The sequence below is a fragment of the Quercus suber genome, unplaced genomic scaffold (assembly GCF_002906115.3).
Source record: "Quercus suber isolate HL8 unplaced genomic scaffold, Cork oak 2.0 scaffold_38, whole genome shotgun sequence".
In the NCBI taxonomy this organism is placed as follows: domain Eukaryota; kingdom Viridiplantae; phylum Streptophyta; class Magnoliopsida; order Fagales; family Fagaceae; genus Quercus; species Quercus suber.
The window spans coordinates 1,148,274-1,164,279 of NW_027069503.1; the positions used below are offsets into that span (position 1 = coordinate 1,148,274).

The window sequence follows — 16,006 nt, forward strand, 5'->3', positions numbered from 1 at the left end:
TTTTTGAACCTTTCATTCTACTTCCACTCTTCCAAGTCCAACCTTTCATCTTCATATATAAATTCTACGGTTTTATTTTTTTGAACCTTTCATCTGCTTTCACTCTTCCTCTTTGAACTTGATTTTCTTATAAATTTCTTTTACTTCATTTCCACATCTCTCCCCTATTCCTTCCAAGTTGTTCACTACAAAAAACATCAATTCTCTCTCTCTCTCTCTCTCTCTCTCCAATTTTGTCTCTTTTGATTTTTTTTTTTTTAATTGTTTCAACCACTTTCCCCCCCTAATGGTTCTTTTTGTTATTGTTGATTTAATTGTCACTTCACATTTGTTTCTCTTTTTGGCAAATTTGTATAGACTTTTATGCATATTTAGGTATTTTGGTATTCCAATTTCCCATCAAAAAAGAAAAAATTCCTTTTTTTTAGTGACTCAATTTGATGTTAAACTATGAGACTTTACTAAATTTTGTTAATTTTTAAATCATTTTTGGTGAACAAAACTGTAGTTTTTGTAGAGAAAGTACTCTTAATAATTGTATTAGAAATTCTTTATAGTACCACTTATTTAGATAAAAGTAAAGGTTAATCAAATGGAAATAATTGAATAAGTGACATATTTTAGCTTTTGCAATTGTATTTTCATTATTATTTTTGTTTTTGTTGTTGTTGTTGTTGTTGTTTTTGTTGTTTTTGTTATTAATTATTATAAAGATGCACATAGAAACTTAATTATGAGATTTTACTAATAATTTTTTATTCTATATTTTTTAAGTGGACAAATTTGCAGTTTCTGCAGAGAAAATAATCTTAATAGATTATATATAAAAAATTATTTTCCTAATCAATCAAATTAATCATTGTTAAACGATGATTGATTTGACATTTTGCAAAATGATGATTGATGAGACATTTTGTTTTTTTGCAAAGCATCTTCGTATAGGTATGTTTTGATTCGATGTATTTTTATAGATATATTGAAATAAGTAATGTATTCAAAAAAAGAGATCATGATTATACTTTATATACTTTAAAAGAGATAGATTGGTTTGGAATTAAAGATAATATTAAAATAGGATGCTACAAGTTGAAATTTATTAATGGTGGGAAAAAGCTATTTTTTTCATTCTTTTATAAATGTCACAATTGGAAAATTGTAATCCACGCTATATTCTATCACTAGCAAATTGGCTCATAATATGAATAGATGAAAATAATCTTAATATAAAATAAAATAAAATAAATATATAAATTTTTATTTATAGGGAACACAAAATTCATTACTTAAAAAAAAGGACTCCTGCCTTTTGTTGGTTTCGTAAATAATTATATAAAAAAATTCTTAATTAATAGTTTAATACATTTAAAATGAAATTCTCTTATAAGAAAACATTTTGTTAGTCCTAATATATAATTTTATGAATATTTTAAAAAATAAATTATATTTTATATTATATTTTAAAATAATTAGATGCACGGGATTGCGACCAGTTTCGTTAATTGGGTATACCAGTGCATAGCAACAGTATAGTACACACCGTTGCTAAATGAAGGCAGGTTTGGCTGTTTCAACCTTTTCAGAGGGCTACAATAAGGAGATCTCTTGTCATATATCTCCATCATGTGCTGAGAAATTTTCTCGTCTCTTATAAAAGACAAAGAAATAGCTATGGGGTCAATCAAAGGAGTGAGAGTGGCTAGAAGCCCAGAAAGGAGGCCCCATGTATCTCATTTGATGTATGTTGATAATATCCTACTTTTCTGTATGGCAAAAATGATAGACTCAATGAAGCTAATGTCTTGTGTAAATTACTACTATAGCCGGTTTGGCCAAGTAAATATAGAAGAGTTAGGGTGCATTTAGAGAGTCCATCAGCAATTTAAGTCTCTCTTGAGAATGCTTCTCATATGAGAATAGACCCCACATGTGAGAGGAATGACTCATGTATTTTTCCTTTACTAATCAAATCTATAGTCTCAATCTATATTAAACCTTAATCTGAAACCTCAGTGTTTAATTATTCTTTTAAAACTCCACAGTTTAATTTGTTACACACCCAAATTAAATGGATTGAAAAATGTAATTATTCCTATTTTCCTTTTCAAAATCTTCCCTATTCTTTATAAAATTATATTCAACATTCTGGTCAAATTAGTGATACATAGTGCTCAAATCGTATCGTATCTCTAATCTTCAATGAGTGGAGAGAATCTTTTAAGTCTTACAACATACGTGACTAGTAATACAAATTCGTTTTTGCTTAAAATTGCCTGCTAATCATATGTATGAGGTTCAAATCAAAGTTTGAATAATTTTTCCTATTTTATATTTCAAAATCTTCCCTATTCTTTATAAAATTATATTTAACACTCCAGTCAGTCTGAGCTTTTATATAAGTGAAAATTACTGATACATAGTGTTCAAATTGTATTTTACCTCTGATCTTCAATGAGCGGAGAGAATCGTTTGTCTTATCACATACGAACGGATGCAGTTCAAATCAAAGTTTGAATAAGTTCTAAACATACCCTAGAGCCCAAACATGCAAGGACAATATACTTTTAGAACTATGTAATAATGCGACACATCTCTCATGCATACGCATTGCCTGACAACTCCTCACTTTGTACCCACCCATTGTCACCTTCATTCTTTTAAATTTCAATGCTTACGCATTTGTATTGACATTTACTTTTCTTGTACACGCCTTATTACAAAGAATTACACACTTAAAATACACCGAAACTGTAATTTGAAGTCATGATTTTTAACTTGAAAATCACAACTTTAAGTTACGATTTCAATATATTTCAATTATATGTGTAATAAACACTACCTTTCTTCTAAATTCATTTTCAAGTCAAAATTGTTCAACTGCTTTACTATGCCTGCGTTTGGATAGCAAGTTTTGCTACTCAAAGTAAAGTTGCGTTTTACTTTTTTTTTTTTTTTTTTTTTTTGCACTTTGTTGACTTTGGGGGGACAAAATTTACTGTGTGTGAACAGTGCGTGCACTGTTTATACACTGTTTATGCACTATTTATGCAATATTTAATATTAAAAGTGGGTCCCACAACACTATTCACACATTTAAAAATTATTTTGCTACAGTGTTTTCAGTAACAATCAGTTTTTATCAACTTTTAGCAACAATAAGTGCTATTCAAACGGACCCATATAAGAAACCGAAACCAAAGTAAACCATAGTGATTGAAGCAGTACTTGAAGCAAAGCTATCATGGAAGCAGTACCTGAAGACATAGTGATTGTGGGGGCTGGAGTAGCTGGCCTAGCAACATCATTAGGACTTCACAGGTACCTTCTTACTCTCTATCTTTGTATATGTAGGTGCTAGGCTGATAGCTAAGATATGTGAACGAGTGTACTATTTGTGTTTGTAATTCTTAATCTTTTGAATATTTTGTAGATTGGGTATTCGAAGCTTAGTATTGGAATCATCGGAAAATTTGAGAAGTGCAGGATATTGCTTGACAACATTTACCAATGCTTGGAAGGCATTAGATGCCTTAGGCGTTGGTGACTCTATCCGGCAACAACATGAAAGACTTCGCAGGTAATTATGACTCATTACTCATCCCCTTTAATTTTATCATAGCCGCCTTGTCTTACAGATAGATCCTTTTGTGGATGATGATAAAGCTAGTAGCCTCTATTATTAGGATTATTGTGACTTGTGGGTAACTAAAAACAAGGAGTCATTTTAGAGGGACCTACTTATTTTGGTGTTTGGAGACCTTTAGCCGAAATCACTTTCTGGTTTTATCACCGGTTCTTCCATGGGCACAAATTGGAGTGGTTGACTGTGACTCTCTGAGATGTGGACTATCAATTTCTGATGAATCTGTTACTTTTTCTCATCATTTATATTCGGCCACTTCGATAAGTTGTGTAAAAAACAGTTGTCTCAAAACTTCCTACTGTGTAAAATACAGTTTACACCTCTTGAGGTTTGAGTTAATGTCAGCTAAATCTATAAGACTTTTCAAACCTAATCAACTTGCTCGTTAAGCTGTTACTCATTTTCTTCTCTTTCTTACAATAATTAGGGATTAAGTTGGTCAATTTTAAAAAGTCTTAGATAATTGAACTTAGCTGATATTAGCCCAAACCTGTGTTAACTATATTTTATCTTTTTATTTTATTATTGAATTCAAAAAAGTTAGGAAAAATTCACATTCCTAAAGGTTTTACTTGTTATTTGCAACCCCCCCCCCCCCCAAAAACACCCCACGCACAAAATGAGGTTGGATACTAAAAAAAAAAAAAAAAAAAAAAAACATTGCAGCGGTGACAAGTATGGGGCCCACAAATAGTGTGAAAAATATTGAATGATGGGAATTGAGTGATGGTGCCAAACAAACATAGTATTTTAGAGTGATGGGTGATGAGTGATGAGTGATGAAAATTGAGTGATGAAAATTGAGTGACCAAAAAATGCATCCAAACAGCCTCTAAGTCTCTCTTGAGAAGGTAAATCATGCATCGGATATATGAGTTTTCCCTCTCACATGAGGATAGACCCCATATGTGAGAGGAATGACTCATGTATTTTTCCTTTACTAATCAAATCTATAACCTCAATCTATATTAAACCTTAATCTGAAACCTCAGTGTTTAATTAATTCTTTTAAAGCTCCACAGTTTAATTTGATACACACCCAAATTAAATCTATTGAAAAATGTAATTATTCCTATTTTCCTTTTCAAAATCTTCCCCATTCTTTATAAAATTATATTCAACATTCTGGTCAAATTACCATACATAGTGTTCAAATTGTGTTGTATCTCTAATCTTCAATGAGTGGAGAGAATCTTTTAAGTCTTAACACATACGTGACTAGTAATACGAATTCATTTTTGCTTAAAATTGCCTGCTAATCTTATGTATGAGGTTCAAATCAAAGTTTGAATGATTTTTCCTATTTTCTTTTTCAAAATCTTCCCTATTCTTTATAAAATTATATTTAACACTCCAATCAGTCTGAACTTTTATATAAGTGAAAATTGCTGATGCATGGTGTTCAAATTGTATTTTATCTCTAATCTTCAATGAGCGGAGAGAATAGTTCAAGTCTTAACACATTCGTGACTAGTAATAAAAATTCATTTTTGCTTAACCTTTCCTGCTAATCTTATGGATGCGGTTCAAATCAAAGTTTGAATAAGTTCTAAACATACCCTAGAGCCCAAACATGCGAGAACAAAATACTTGTAGAATTATGTAATAATGCGATGCATATCTCTCATGCATACGCATTGCCTGACATCAACTACTCCTCACTTTGTGCCCACCCATTGACACCTTCATTCTTTTAAATTTCAATGCTTATGCATTTGTATTCCATCTACTTTTCTTGTACACACACCCTATTACAGAGATTTACACACACTTAAAATACACTGAAATTGTAATTTGAAGTCATGATTTTTAACTTGAACATCACAACTTCAAGTTACGATTTCAATATATTTCAATTATGTGTGTAATAAACACTACCTTTCTTCTTAATTCATTTTCAAGTCAAAATTGTTCAACTGCTTTAGTATATAAGAAACCAAAACCAAAGTAAACCATAGTGATTGAAGCAGTACTTGAAGCAAAGCTATCATGGAAATTGGCAACAACATGAAAGACTTCGCAGGTAATTATGACTCATTACTCATTCCCTTTGATTTTATCATAGCCGCCTTCTCTGACAGATGGATCCTTTTGTGGATGATAATAAAGCCAGTAGCCTCAATTATTAAGATTCTTGTGACTTGTGAGTAACTAAAAACAAAGGAGTAATTTTAGAGGGACCTACTAATTTTGGTGTTTGGAGACCTTTAGCCGAAATCACTTTCTGGTTTTATTACCGGTTCTTCTATGGGCACGAATTGGAGTGGTTGACTGTGACTCTGTGAGATGTGGACTATCAATTTCTGATGAATCTGTTACTTTTTTCATCATTTATATTTGGCCACTTCAATAAGTTGTGTAAAAAACAGTTGTCTCAAAACTTCTTACTTTAGTGTAAAATACAGTTAACTCCACTTGAAGTTTGAGTTAATGTCAACTAGATATAAGACTTTTCAAAACTGATCAACTTGTTCGTTAAGCTGTTGCTTATTTTTTATTTTTTATTTTTTACAATAATTAGGGATTAAGTTGGTCAATTTTGAAAAGTCTTGGATAATTGGACTTAACTGATATTAGCCTAGACCTGTGTTAATTGTATTTTATTTTATTATTGAATTCAAAAAAGTTAGGAAAAATTCACATTCCTAAAGGTTTTACTTGTTATTTGCAACCACCCCCCACCCCCACCCCACGCACAAAAAGGTTTTACTTGTTATTTGCAACTTTGCCACCTCTCATTTAATTATTTTTTCCCCATTCTTTTAGTAAATTTCTTTTATATTTTTCTTGGATGTCTTTTATATCATAATTATAATCAACACATGATTATTTCTTATATGTCAAAATTAATTCAAAAAAATAGAAAGAAAATCTTTTGTATTTACACTTTCTTTTAAAATTCAATTTAAAAAAAAAAAAAAAAAGAGAGAGAGAGAGAGAGAGAGAGAATAAGAGAGAAATTACAAAAGCAAAGGAAAAAGGGGAAAAAAGCACATGGGTATTACATTTTAAAAGTGATATAAAAAAAAAAATTAAAGGACGATCTTAAACTCTTTATGTAGTAATTTATTCTCCTTCATAAAAAATTGTGTACAAGCAATAAAGTTTGGGGTTAATTACATGATAGTATAAATTTACCTAGGTCGTACTTGGTGTCTATCTAAGTATATTAAAAATCCTTTCATTTCTAGGTGGAATTTTGACTTCAAAATAAACACCCTGGAACAACTTATTCATGCAAAAAGAAACCCATAACATATAAATATAATATAATAAATATTCTATATTTTTGTGAAATTTATTATATTAATATATCACTAAGTATACGCATGAATGGTTTTTTTTTTTTTTTTAATTGGCCTCAAGTACACTTCGACCGCACATGCATATGTGTATGTAAATTGTACTACTGTAGAAGTCAAATCTTAACTTTTTTTATTGCACGAACCCACAATAAAAATGAATTTAATTTTGTTTAATCACTCTTATGTGAGGTAATAAACTAATTTAAGAATCTAGTGAAATTATTGAAAAATTGTGCTTCTATAAGGACTCTTTATTGTTAGACGAAATGTTAGGCACTTATATATATATATATATATTGCTAGGGTCTCACAAATAAATTAAATAGAGAAGGAAGGATCTCTCATTCCATATATAAAGAGAAGCAGTCATTTGGTAAAGCAATAAGAGAATTCTATGCGATAATCTCACTCCTTTATCAAGTCCCATCGATCTCCCATTAGGTTGTGGGCTTTGGATACATGCTTGTAAAGCCTTTGATTCTTTTCTCTTTTTTTTTTTTTTCTTTTCTTTTATATCAATTACCTAGAAAAAGAAAATTTTGTGGACTTTGACTCCCTCAAAAAAAAAAAATCTCGATGAGGCTTCTAGTTATATGTCTGAATGTAACTAATCTATAGAGATTTTTGAGTGCAGGTATGTGGCTAACTCAGCAATTTCAGGACTTCAAATTTCGGAGTTGCCATTTGAGAAGGCCAAAGCAAAACAGTAAGCAAAACCGGTTTCAATAATCACACAGCCTTTATAGCCAATAGTATTGAGAAGGCCCAATATCTTCTTTAATTGGTAGAAAATTATAACACTTTCACTGTGGAAGCAAAGCGTCTCACATGAATAATATGACTCACCAAATTTACTATTCATGCAAGAGGTGAAAGCATTGCTCTTGCGGTGGAGTATTGAATAAAAATCCGTTGTCTCACTTTTTGTATTCCACACTTCATATAACGGTATAGTATTGTACTCAAAATTACTCTTTAAGTGTAACTAAATGCTTACACCCATTGCTTGGTGGTGTGAACTATGATGTGCACAGTGGTGAGCATGAAGTTCGCTGTGTGAAAAGGAAGTTTCTATTGGAAGCCCTTGCAAAGGAACTCCCAACTGGCACCCGTAGGTTCTCCTCCAAGGTGGTCTGTATTGAAGAATCGGGCTTCTTCAAGCTGGTGCATCTTGCTGACGGAACAATCCTTAAAACTAAGGTAAGTTTTCTGTTCTTACATATAATCTTTTATTTTGTTGAGTCAAAGCCTAAAGAATAGTTCACTTGTTGCTCAGTGGATTTAGAACCAGCCCTATTACATGGACCCTTATAATTTAAAGAACCAAATAATTAGTGAAAAGGATAATTCCAGTGTGAGATGGATGGATTAGGATTCTCACTAGACATAACTTGATCATAGAGTTCATAAAATCCTTCGCTTTCAAAATAAGTGATTTAGATTTTGTCACCTCATTAATATTTTAAAATTTTGGTATTATAAATGGTGATCATACTGTAAAAATGGTGAATCCTTTTACACTAGATTTCCTACTTTGTCTAGCAGAGAAGTGGTAAATTCTTTGGTATCAACATAAACAAAAATTTATCAGCACCATTTCAATATTCTTTTAAGTTATTGATGATGTGGCAAAATCTAACACGCTCATTTATTGAAGAATGATCAAAATTTTAAAAAATTTACTGATTGATTAATGGATGGTTAGTGTTTTTAAGAAATTCTACTATAGAATTACCTAAGAACTCTAATGAATCTGAATCCATGATGGTTACACAGTACCAAAAACATCATTTTTATCTTGTGGAGCAGCAAATTTATAGTTTTGAATTTACTTAGTAAGAATGTGACTCCTGCTATCTATGTGATTGTGTTTATTATTAGTCTAACCACTTAGGCCTTATTATGGTATTGATGTAATGTTGTGAATGAAAGGTGTTGATTGGGTGTGATGGAGTGAACTCAGTGGTGGCAAACTGGCTGGGATTCAAGAAAGCAGCTTTTGCAGGGAGATTGGCTATCAGGGGCTGTGCAGAATTCGAGGGTGGTCATGGGTTTGAGCCCAACTTCATGCAGTTCTTTGGAAAAGGTGTTCGATCTGGTGCCATCCCTGTTAATGATAATTCTGTTTATTGGCATGTCACTTGGACTCCCTCAAGCAAAGGTGAGAACTATACCCCAACTGAAAGGCTTGTTTATTCTTGGTATATATTCTGAAAGGAAAATACTAAACTATTATTCATTTTACTACAAAAGACTTGAAAATTCTCACCAATATAATGTTTATAAACAAAAGTACTAATGATGTTATTTCTTTATAAAAAGCTTAGAAATTGACGTCATAATCAATGTGATTGGTTATTGAATTACCTTTTTATGATTGATGATGCATCAATTTCTAAGACTTATTTTGTGAAATTTGTACTATTTAGTGTCACTCATTTTGAAAATGTCTTCTTGATTTTGCTCTTGTAGAGGAAGAGCTAGAACAGGACAGGGCTAAAGTAAAGCAAATTGTGCTGAGTAAGCTAGGAAAAGTAACAGAGCAAGCAAGGGCTCTAATAGAAAACTATGAACTTGATGGTTTCATATCATTGCCACTGAGATTTAGACATCCTTGGGAGCTACTATGGGGAAATATCAGCAAAGGCAATGTTTGTATAGCTGGTGATGCACTCCATCCTGTGACCCCAGACCTTGGCCAAGGTGGGTGTTGTGCCTTGGAAGATGCTGTTGTGTTAGCCAGGTGTCTTGGTGAGGTTTTATTGAGAAAACCAACAGAGAAAGGTGAAGAAGAAAAAGATGAACATAAGAGGATTGAGATGGGGTTGAAGAAGTATGCAAAAGAGAGAGCATGGAGAAGTACGAAGCTCATCAGTGTGTCTTATCTGGTTGGTTTTATACAGGAGAGTCATGGGAATATGATGACCTTCTTGAGAGATAATGCATTGGCTGGATTCTTATCAGGTTTCTTGTTGAAAATGGCTGATTTTGATTGTGGGAAGCTCACCATTTCTTAAATGCAATCTTATAGAATATACATTTTGCTATATATGCATGAGCATGATGCTGTTGTAAAATATAAAGTTTTTCTTTTCAATCTGAATCCTGAGAAATATCATATGAAAATGCAATAGTTGCAATAATTTATTTCCTCTTTTCATTTTAATATATTGATTGTTATTTTTTGTTTTGCTTGATATCTTATATTATATTGACAACACAGCATTGAAAAAAAAAAGTTTCTAATTCTTTTGTGGGCAATTTTTCTATTTGAATTCCTATATCCCTGTAATCACAATTTTAATTTTATTGGGGTTTTGAACTAAAATAAAATATTCTGATTATAAAGCCCCTTGATAGGCTAAGAATATATTGACCCCTTTAGTAAATTAATCAATTAATTGGCAAAGTTAATTAATTGGATTCAATTACATGCAATAAGTGTGGTAGCACAAGCAAATCACCAAATAAACTAAATGCAGCGGAAATTAAATTTAACACAAATGATTTGTTTACGAATGGGGAAAACCACCGAAACAAAACCCCACTGAGTGAATTTAAGGTCACCACTCCCGAAAATCTACTATTATCAAAATAAGCGGTTACAAGTAAAGGAATCTTAGTACCTTATACCAACCTATAATTGAACCCTTACCCCAATACACAATAGGACTTACAATGTAGTGACAATCTCTTCTTTCAATGCACGATTCCCTATACATGACTAACCAATTGATGCACGAATCCAAGAACGTGACTAACACACCAACTTGAGAAGAATGTTGGCTGCAAAGTTCTTTAGTTTATCCACACGATGAAGATCAAGAAGCTTCTTGGTTACAAAATCCTACGGCGTACAAACGCAGCAACTTCTTCAAAAGAAAGATGAACTAAAGCATATGTCTCTGGTCACAATATGCTTGCATAAAACCTTCGCATCAAGTTTCATCCAGTTGCATCAAGTGAGACGGCCCTTAAAATAATCATTATATATGTCTAGGGTTGTGAGAAAAGAAACTCTATATAAATACACATGGATATGTGTGAAATCAGATCTGAAAAACTGATTTTCGTAACTTTCGATAGATTTAGCTGTTGAGCTTATCTGTCGAGCTCCACCTTTTAAATCTCGATAGATACATTTGTCGAGCTTTATAGAATAGCACTTCTTCACTTGATTCTTGGACAGATTTGCATGGCTTCAATACTTGGACTTGAACTCTTGTTCCTTGAAGTATTAAACGCATCCTAGATCTACCCAATTACAAGTAAAGTGCATTTTGTCAAAGGATTAACCAATTCTAAATAACATATGTTCTAAACATGTTCCACATATATCCTAATAATCTCCCTCTTTGGCAATCCATGACAAAACCACAACAAACAAATGAAATATGAGAGAAGTCATAAATCACTCAACTCATACTCACTTGTTGAATACAATAAAATCTACCCTAACACAAACTCTTGAAAAACTTTGCAAGAAGAGAGTTCATGACATGGTCGATTTTGACAACCCGTATTTCTAAAACACTTTAAACAAAACTCATCATAGCATCTTAGTGTGAAACAAAAATAAAAAAGATTGCATACAATTAATAAGAAGCATGTGCATAAAGAGAGAAAAGAAACAACACATGATGAAATAGGTGAAAGAATGTAATAACAACCTCATCAACTATATATATCAAATAGATACAAGGTTTGTTATCACTAAGTGGTCACAAGATCGATGTATAAAAACAATATATCTAAAAGAGAAAGAAAAGAAAAGATACAAAAAGTCCTTACTACATCCCTCAAAAAAATAAACACTCCCCCTAACAAAAATCTCCTATACTAACTTTCCCCCTGAGTACATGACTACTTTCATACCCAAAACTACTCCCCCTTTTTGTCACGAATGATAAAGGGCAAGTCACTCAAGCAGTCATCTCCTCGTCACCGGAAAAGCTAGCATCCTTATCCTCATCATCATCATCACCATCGAAGTCACCATCATCGTCCTTGTCCTTAGATGCCTCGGGAGAAGGAGAAGGAGACGCCACAAAGACACCAAGGCGAGCCTGTCGTTGTGCAATACGACCGACGCAGGTGTTCACCTGACACAACTGTTCATTGAGAGTGTTAAGGCGAGCATCTATGCTCTAAAGTTATGCCATGACCGCCTCAAAGGTCACACCACCTGAGAAAGAAGAAGGAGTGGAGGTAGATGGAGTGGAAGAGGTTGGAGGAGTTGTTGTCTCAGTCCGTGGCCACTTCGGTCGAACCTAGGCCTCACTCCTTCTAATAGAAGCGCCGCTAATGGCACCCATGATAGAGAAGTGAGCAGACTCGAGATAGGAGACAAACGCATGGCGAATGATCCTTGTGATAGTAGAAGGGAAAATAAGCTTATCACGGGTCACCGTATCCTTATAGACATCTATAAAGGAGTGTATGAAATGAGAGGGAAAGTCAATGGTATGCCCCTCAAAGAGGGATAACAAAAATCGAGCACGAGACTCAGTAGTCGAATTATAGTGAGACAATGGATGTAAAACAAATGTCATCACCATATTCAGGAACCTTGGACCTTTTGCAAAGCCTGAGCAAAGGGTGTTTTGATGGTCACCCCAAGAGGAAGGTGTCTCACAGAAGAGAGGCATGAGTTCGTCTTTGGACATAGTCTGCAGATGAAGACAGTCAAGGTAATCAAGATGTGATACTCTCGGGACATGTAGCACATCTGAGATAAGCTCCGGAGTGACTACTATACATATACCTCGAACAGAAGTGAAAGCGAGGTATGGAAGAGTCAAATCCATGCATATTAGAGTAAAACTCTTGCATAATCACGGAGAGACAACTGACCGGGATATCACAAAGGGACTGCCAATCCCTACTATGAATGATAGTGGGTAGATTAGTATTGGAGAAGTCAGAAAGAATGACCTGGCGTTCCGAATGAATGCCACGTTGAGAAACGTTCTCCGAAAAGTCCTGATGAGCTTTATCCTAACATGAATAGGGTTAGAATCAGAAGAAGATGATGCCCAAGAACAAAGAGGGTTCTGGGATGGAGTAGTTTTGTGCTTGAATGCCATGCACAGACTATTCGAAAGAAAGTGAGAGAGAGAGACATGCAGAAGAGTACCAAACAACATCAATATCAAAATAAGAGAAGAATGGTATGTATGCATGAAAAATGCATGACATGTGACATGCAACAATATATGCATCATGGGCTTAGCCTAATCTAAACCTACCAGCACACATGATTTCAACATATAAAACACACCTAAAATGCACGAAACATTGTGAAAATGCAAATGTGATGCAACGCATGAGCAAAAAGGATCATTTAAACATAACCCAACCCAAAAATTTTACAAAAACCTCAACAATTTTGAAAAACCCCTAAAAACTTAGGTTAGAATGACTGAAATGCATGAAGAATGAGAGAAGGAGGATCATACCAGAGGAAGAAAACAACCTTTGGGCTGAAAATCAAGCAAGGAATGTGAAGAGGTTGAGTGTGGACTGTTTGGAAGAGAGAAAAGATATTTTCTATCGAGAGAAATCAGAGAGAAATGAAAAGAAATTCACACTGAATCTATATATAGAAACATGAAGCTTGATAGATCAAGAGCTATCGAGAATCTGTTGAGCACTAATTCTCGATAGATAAATTTGTCGAGGTACTGTTGACGGCCAATAATCTATCGACAGGCAAAGAACCTCAATGGATCGAACAGCTATTGAGAATCTATCGAGTTATCTCGATGGATCAATAATTTGTCAAGAAGCTATCGAGCCAAATTCAAGAAAGCTTAGATAGATCGAGATTGCGTTAACTTTTGTCGAGAAAGGAAGATAAAGATCTCTATGGATAGCTAGCTATCAAGAACTATCGAAAAGCTGTCAAGATGTGCAAAAAGCAGTTTTTCAAAGAAGAGAAAAACGCAGAAATGAATGCAATCAAGCAAGCTACTCAATCAAAGATCAAAAAAACATTTTAAGCTCTCAAAAATATCTCTCAACAAAAAATATGTCAAGTATTTAGATCCAAAACACACATACACACACACACACAACAAGTCTAGCTAATTTTATATTTCAAAAACAAGTTAAGACAATTTAGTGAGCATATATTAACACGTGTATTCCTTATAATGGCCAAATCACATTGTACCTACACATGTATCAAAAGTAGCAAAGAATTTGCGTGTTGTGTGTGAAAAACATCACAAGATTACATAAATGTCTATATGTTATTGATAGGCCACAATCTGAATGACCCCTTGTGATTAAACCAATTAATTAATTAGCCAAGTTGTTAATTAATCAATTAATCATACAAACGTATGGAAGCACAAACAAATCACCAATAAACTAATTAAGCAGCGGAAAATAAATAACACGGTGATTTGTTTACGAATGGGGAAAAACCTTGCGGTAAAAACCCCACCGAGTGATTTTTAGGTCACCACTCCCGAAACTCCACTATTATCAAATCAAGCGGTTACAAGTAAAGGAATCCCAAATACCTTACCAACCTACAGTTGAACCCTTACCGCAACACCCAATTGGACTTGATCTGTAGTGACAGTTCCCACCTTTGATGCACGACTCCCAAGTACGTGACTAACCAATGCACGAATCCCAGTATGCGACTTCAAACACCAACTTAGAAGGAGAGGTTTGCTGCAAAGTTCTTCAGTTCATCATACACAATAAAGATCAGGAAGATGCTTGGTCACAAAACCTTTTGGTGCAAAATACATAGCAACTTCTTCAGAGAAGATGAACTAGGTCAAGAATTTCGTCTATGATCACAAATTGCTTGAACAGAGTTTGCTCAATGCTTTTTCAACTTGTGTACAGTTTGACGGCTCTTAAAACAATCCTTTTATATGTTTAGGGTTAGGAGAAAAGAAAACCCAAAAGCATATTCACGGATCCCAAGAAATCAGGTCAGGAAATCTGATTTTATAATTCTCGACAGATAGCAGGTGTCGAGGAGCTATCGAGCAGGTGTCGAGCTTTAATGATTTTGCACTTCAGCTTGTTTTTCTTGGACAGACTTGATGACTTCAACACTTGATCTTGAAACCTTGTTTCTTGAAGTATTAAAAACACCTAGAACTACCCAATTACAAGTAGAGTGCGTTTTGTCAAAGAATTAGCCAATTTACATAAATAAGTGACATATGTTCTTAACAAGTGAAAACACATATGTCCTAACAATCTCCCTCTTTGACAATCCGTGACAAAACCACAACAAACAAATGAACATATGAGAGAAGTCATAAATCACTCAACTCATATTCACTTGTTGAATATAATAAAATCTATCCTAACACAAACTCTTGAAAAATTTTGCAGGAAAAGAGTTTATGACAAGTAGACTTTGACAACTTGTATTTTTGAAACACTTTAAACAAAACTCATCAAGGCATCTTGTGTAAAACAGAAATAATAGATTGCATACAAGTATAATGAACATGTGTATAAAGATAGAGAAGAAACAACACATGAAGAGAGAGGTGAAAGAAACATACATCCACATAAAAAGAGAAAATAAGTACAATGTATGTAAAACTGGTCACAAGACCTCATATACAAGATTAATGTATATATAAAGAATAGAAAAGAAAAGATACATCAAAACCTCACTACATCCCTCAAATATCAACACTCCCCCTATCAAAAATGTCCTATACTAACTCTCCCCCTAAGATAACTACTCTCATAATCCAAAACTACTCTCATTTTTTGTCACGAGTGACAAAGGGTAGAGTGTCATGTAGACATCTCATCAGTAGAGCTAGCATCTCCATCATCATCATTCGAAGCGTCATCGTCATCACCATCATCATCATTATTCTCAGAGTCAGAAGCCGCTGGAGAAAGTGGTGAAGGAGTAGTCTCAAGAGCAAAACCACCCATGGTCTCCTGCCATCGTGCAATACAACAAACAAGAACATTCACCTGATACAACTCCGAGAAGAGTGTATCGAGGCGAGCATCTATGCACTGCAGCTGCACCATGATGTCTCCAAGAGATACATCGCCCGTA

At 33.7% G+C, this 16,006-nt stretch overlaps 1 protein-coding gene across 2 annotated transcripts; it reads left to right on the forward strand.

The window, feature by feature from the left end:
• Window positions 1-3,170: 3,170 nt before the first annotated feature.
• LOC112029618 (monooxygenase 2) lies at window positions 3,171-10,130 on the forward strand. Of its 2 annotated transcripts, XM_065770995.1 has the most exons (6): window positions 3,171-3,315; window positions 3,428-3,574; window positions 7,580-7,651; window positions 7,980-8,145; window positions 8,878-9,106; window positions 9,418-10,130. In XM_065770995.1, exons 1-6 carry the CDS (start codon window positions 3,239-3,241, stop codon window positions 9,960-9,962), a joined length of 1,236 nt encoding a protein of 411 aa, XP_065627067.1. In that variant the 5' UTR covers window positions 3,171-3,238; the 3' UTR covers window positions 9,963-10,130. The 2 variants fall into 2 exon arrangements, with proteins under 2 accessions (XP_065627067.1, XP_065627068.1); XM_065770996.1 differs by lacking the exon at window positions 7,580-7,651.
• The last annotated feature ends 5,876 nt before the right edge of the window (window positions 10,131-16,006 follow it).

Coding starts and splice junctions, on each gene's coding strand:
- LOC112029618 (XM_065770995.1), top strand. CDS start 3,239: ATGGAAGCAGTACCTGAAGACATAGTGATTGTGGGGGCTGGAGTAGCT. Junction 3,316..3,427: donor ACATCATTAGGACTTCACAG/GTACCTTCTTAC, acceptor AATATTTTGTAG/ATTGGGTATTCGAAGCTTAG. Junction 8,146..8,877: donor GAACAATCCTTAAAACTAAG/GTAAGTTTTCTG, acceptor TGTGAATGAAAG/GTGTTGATTGGGTGTGATGG.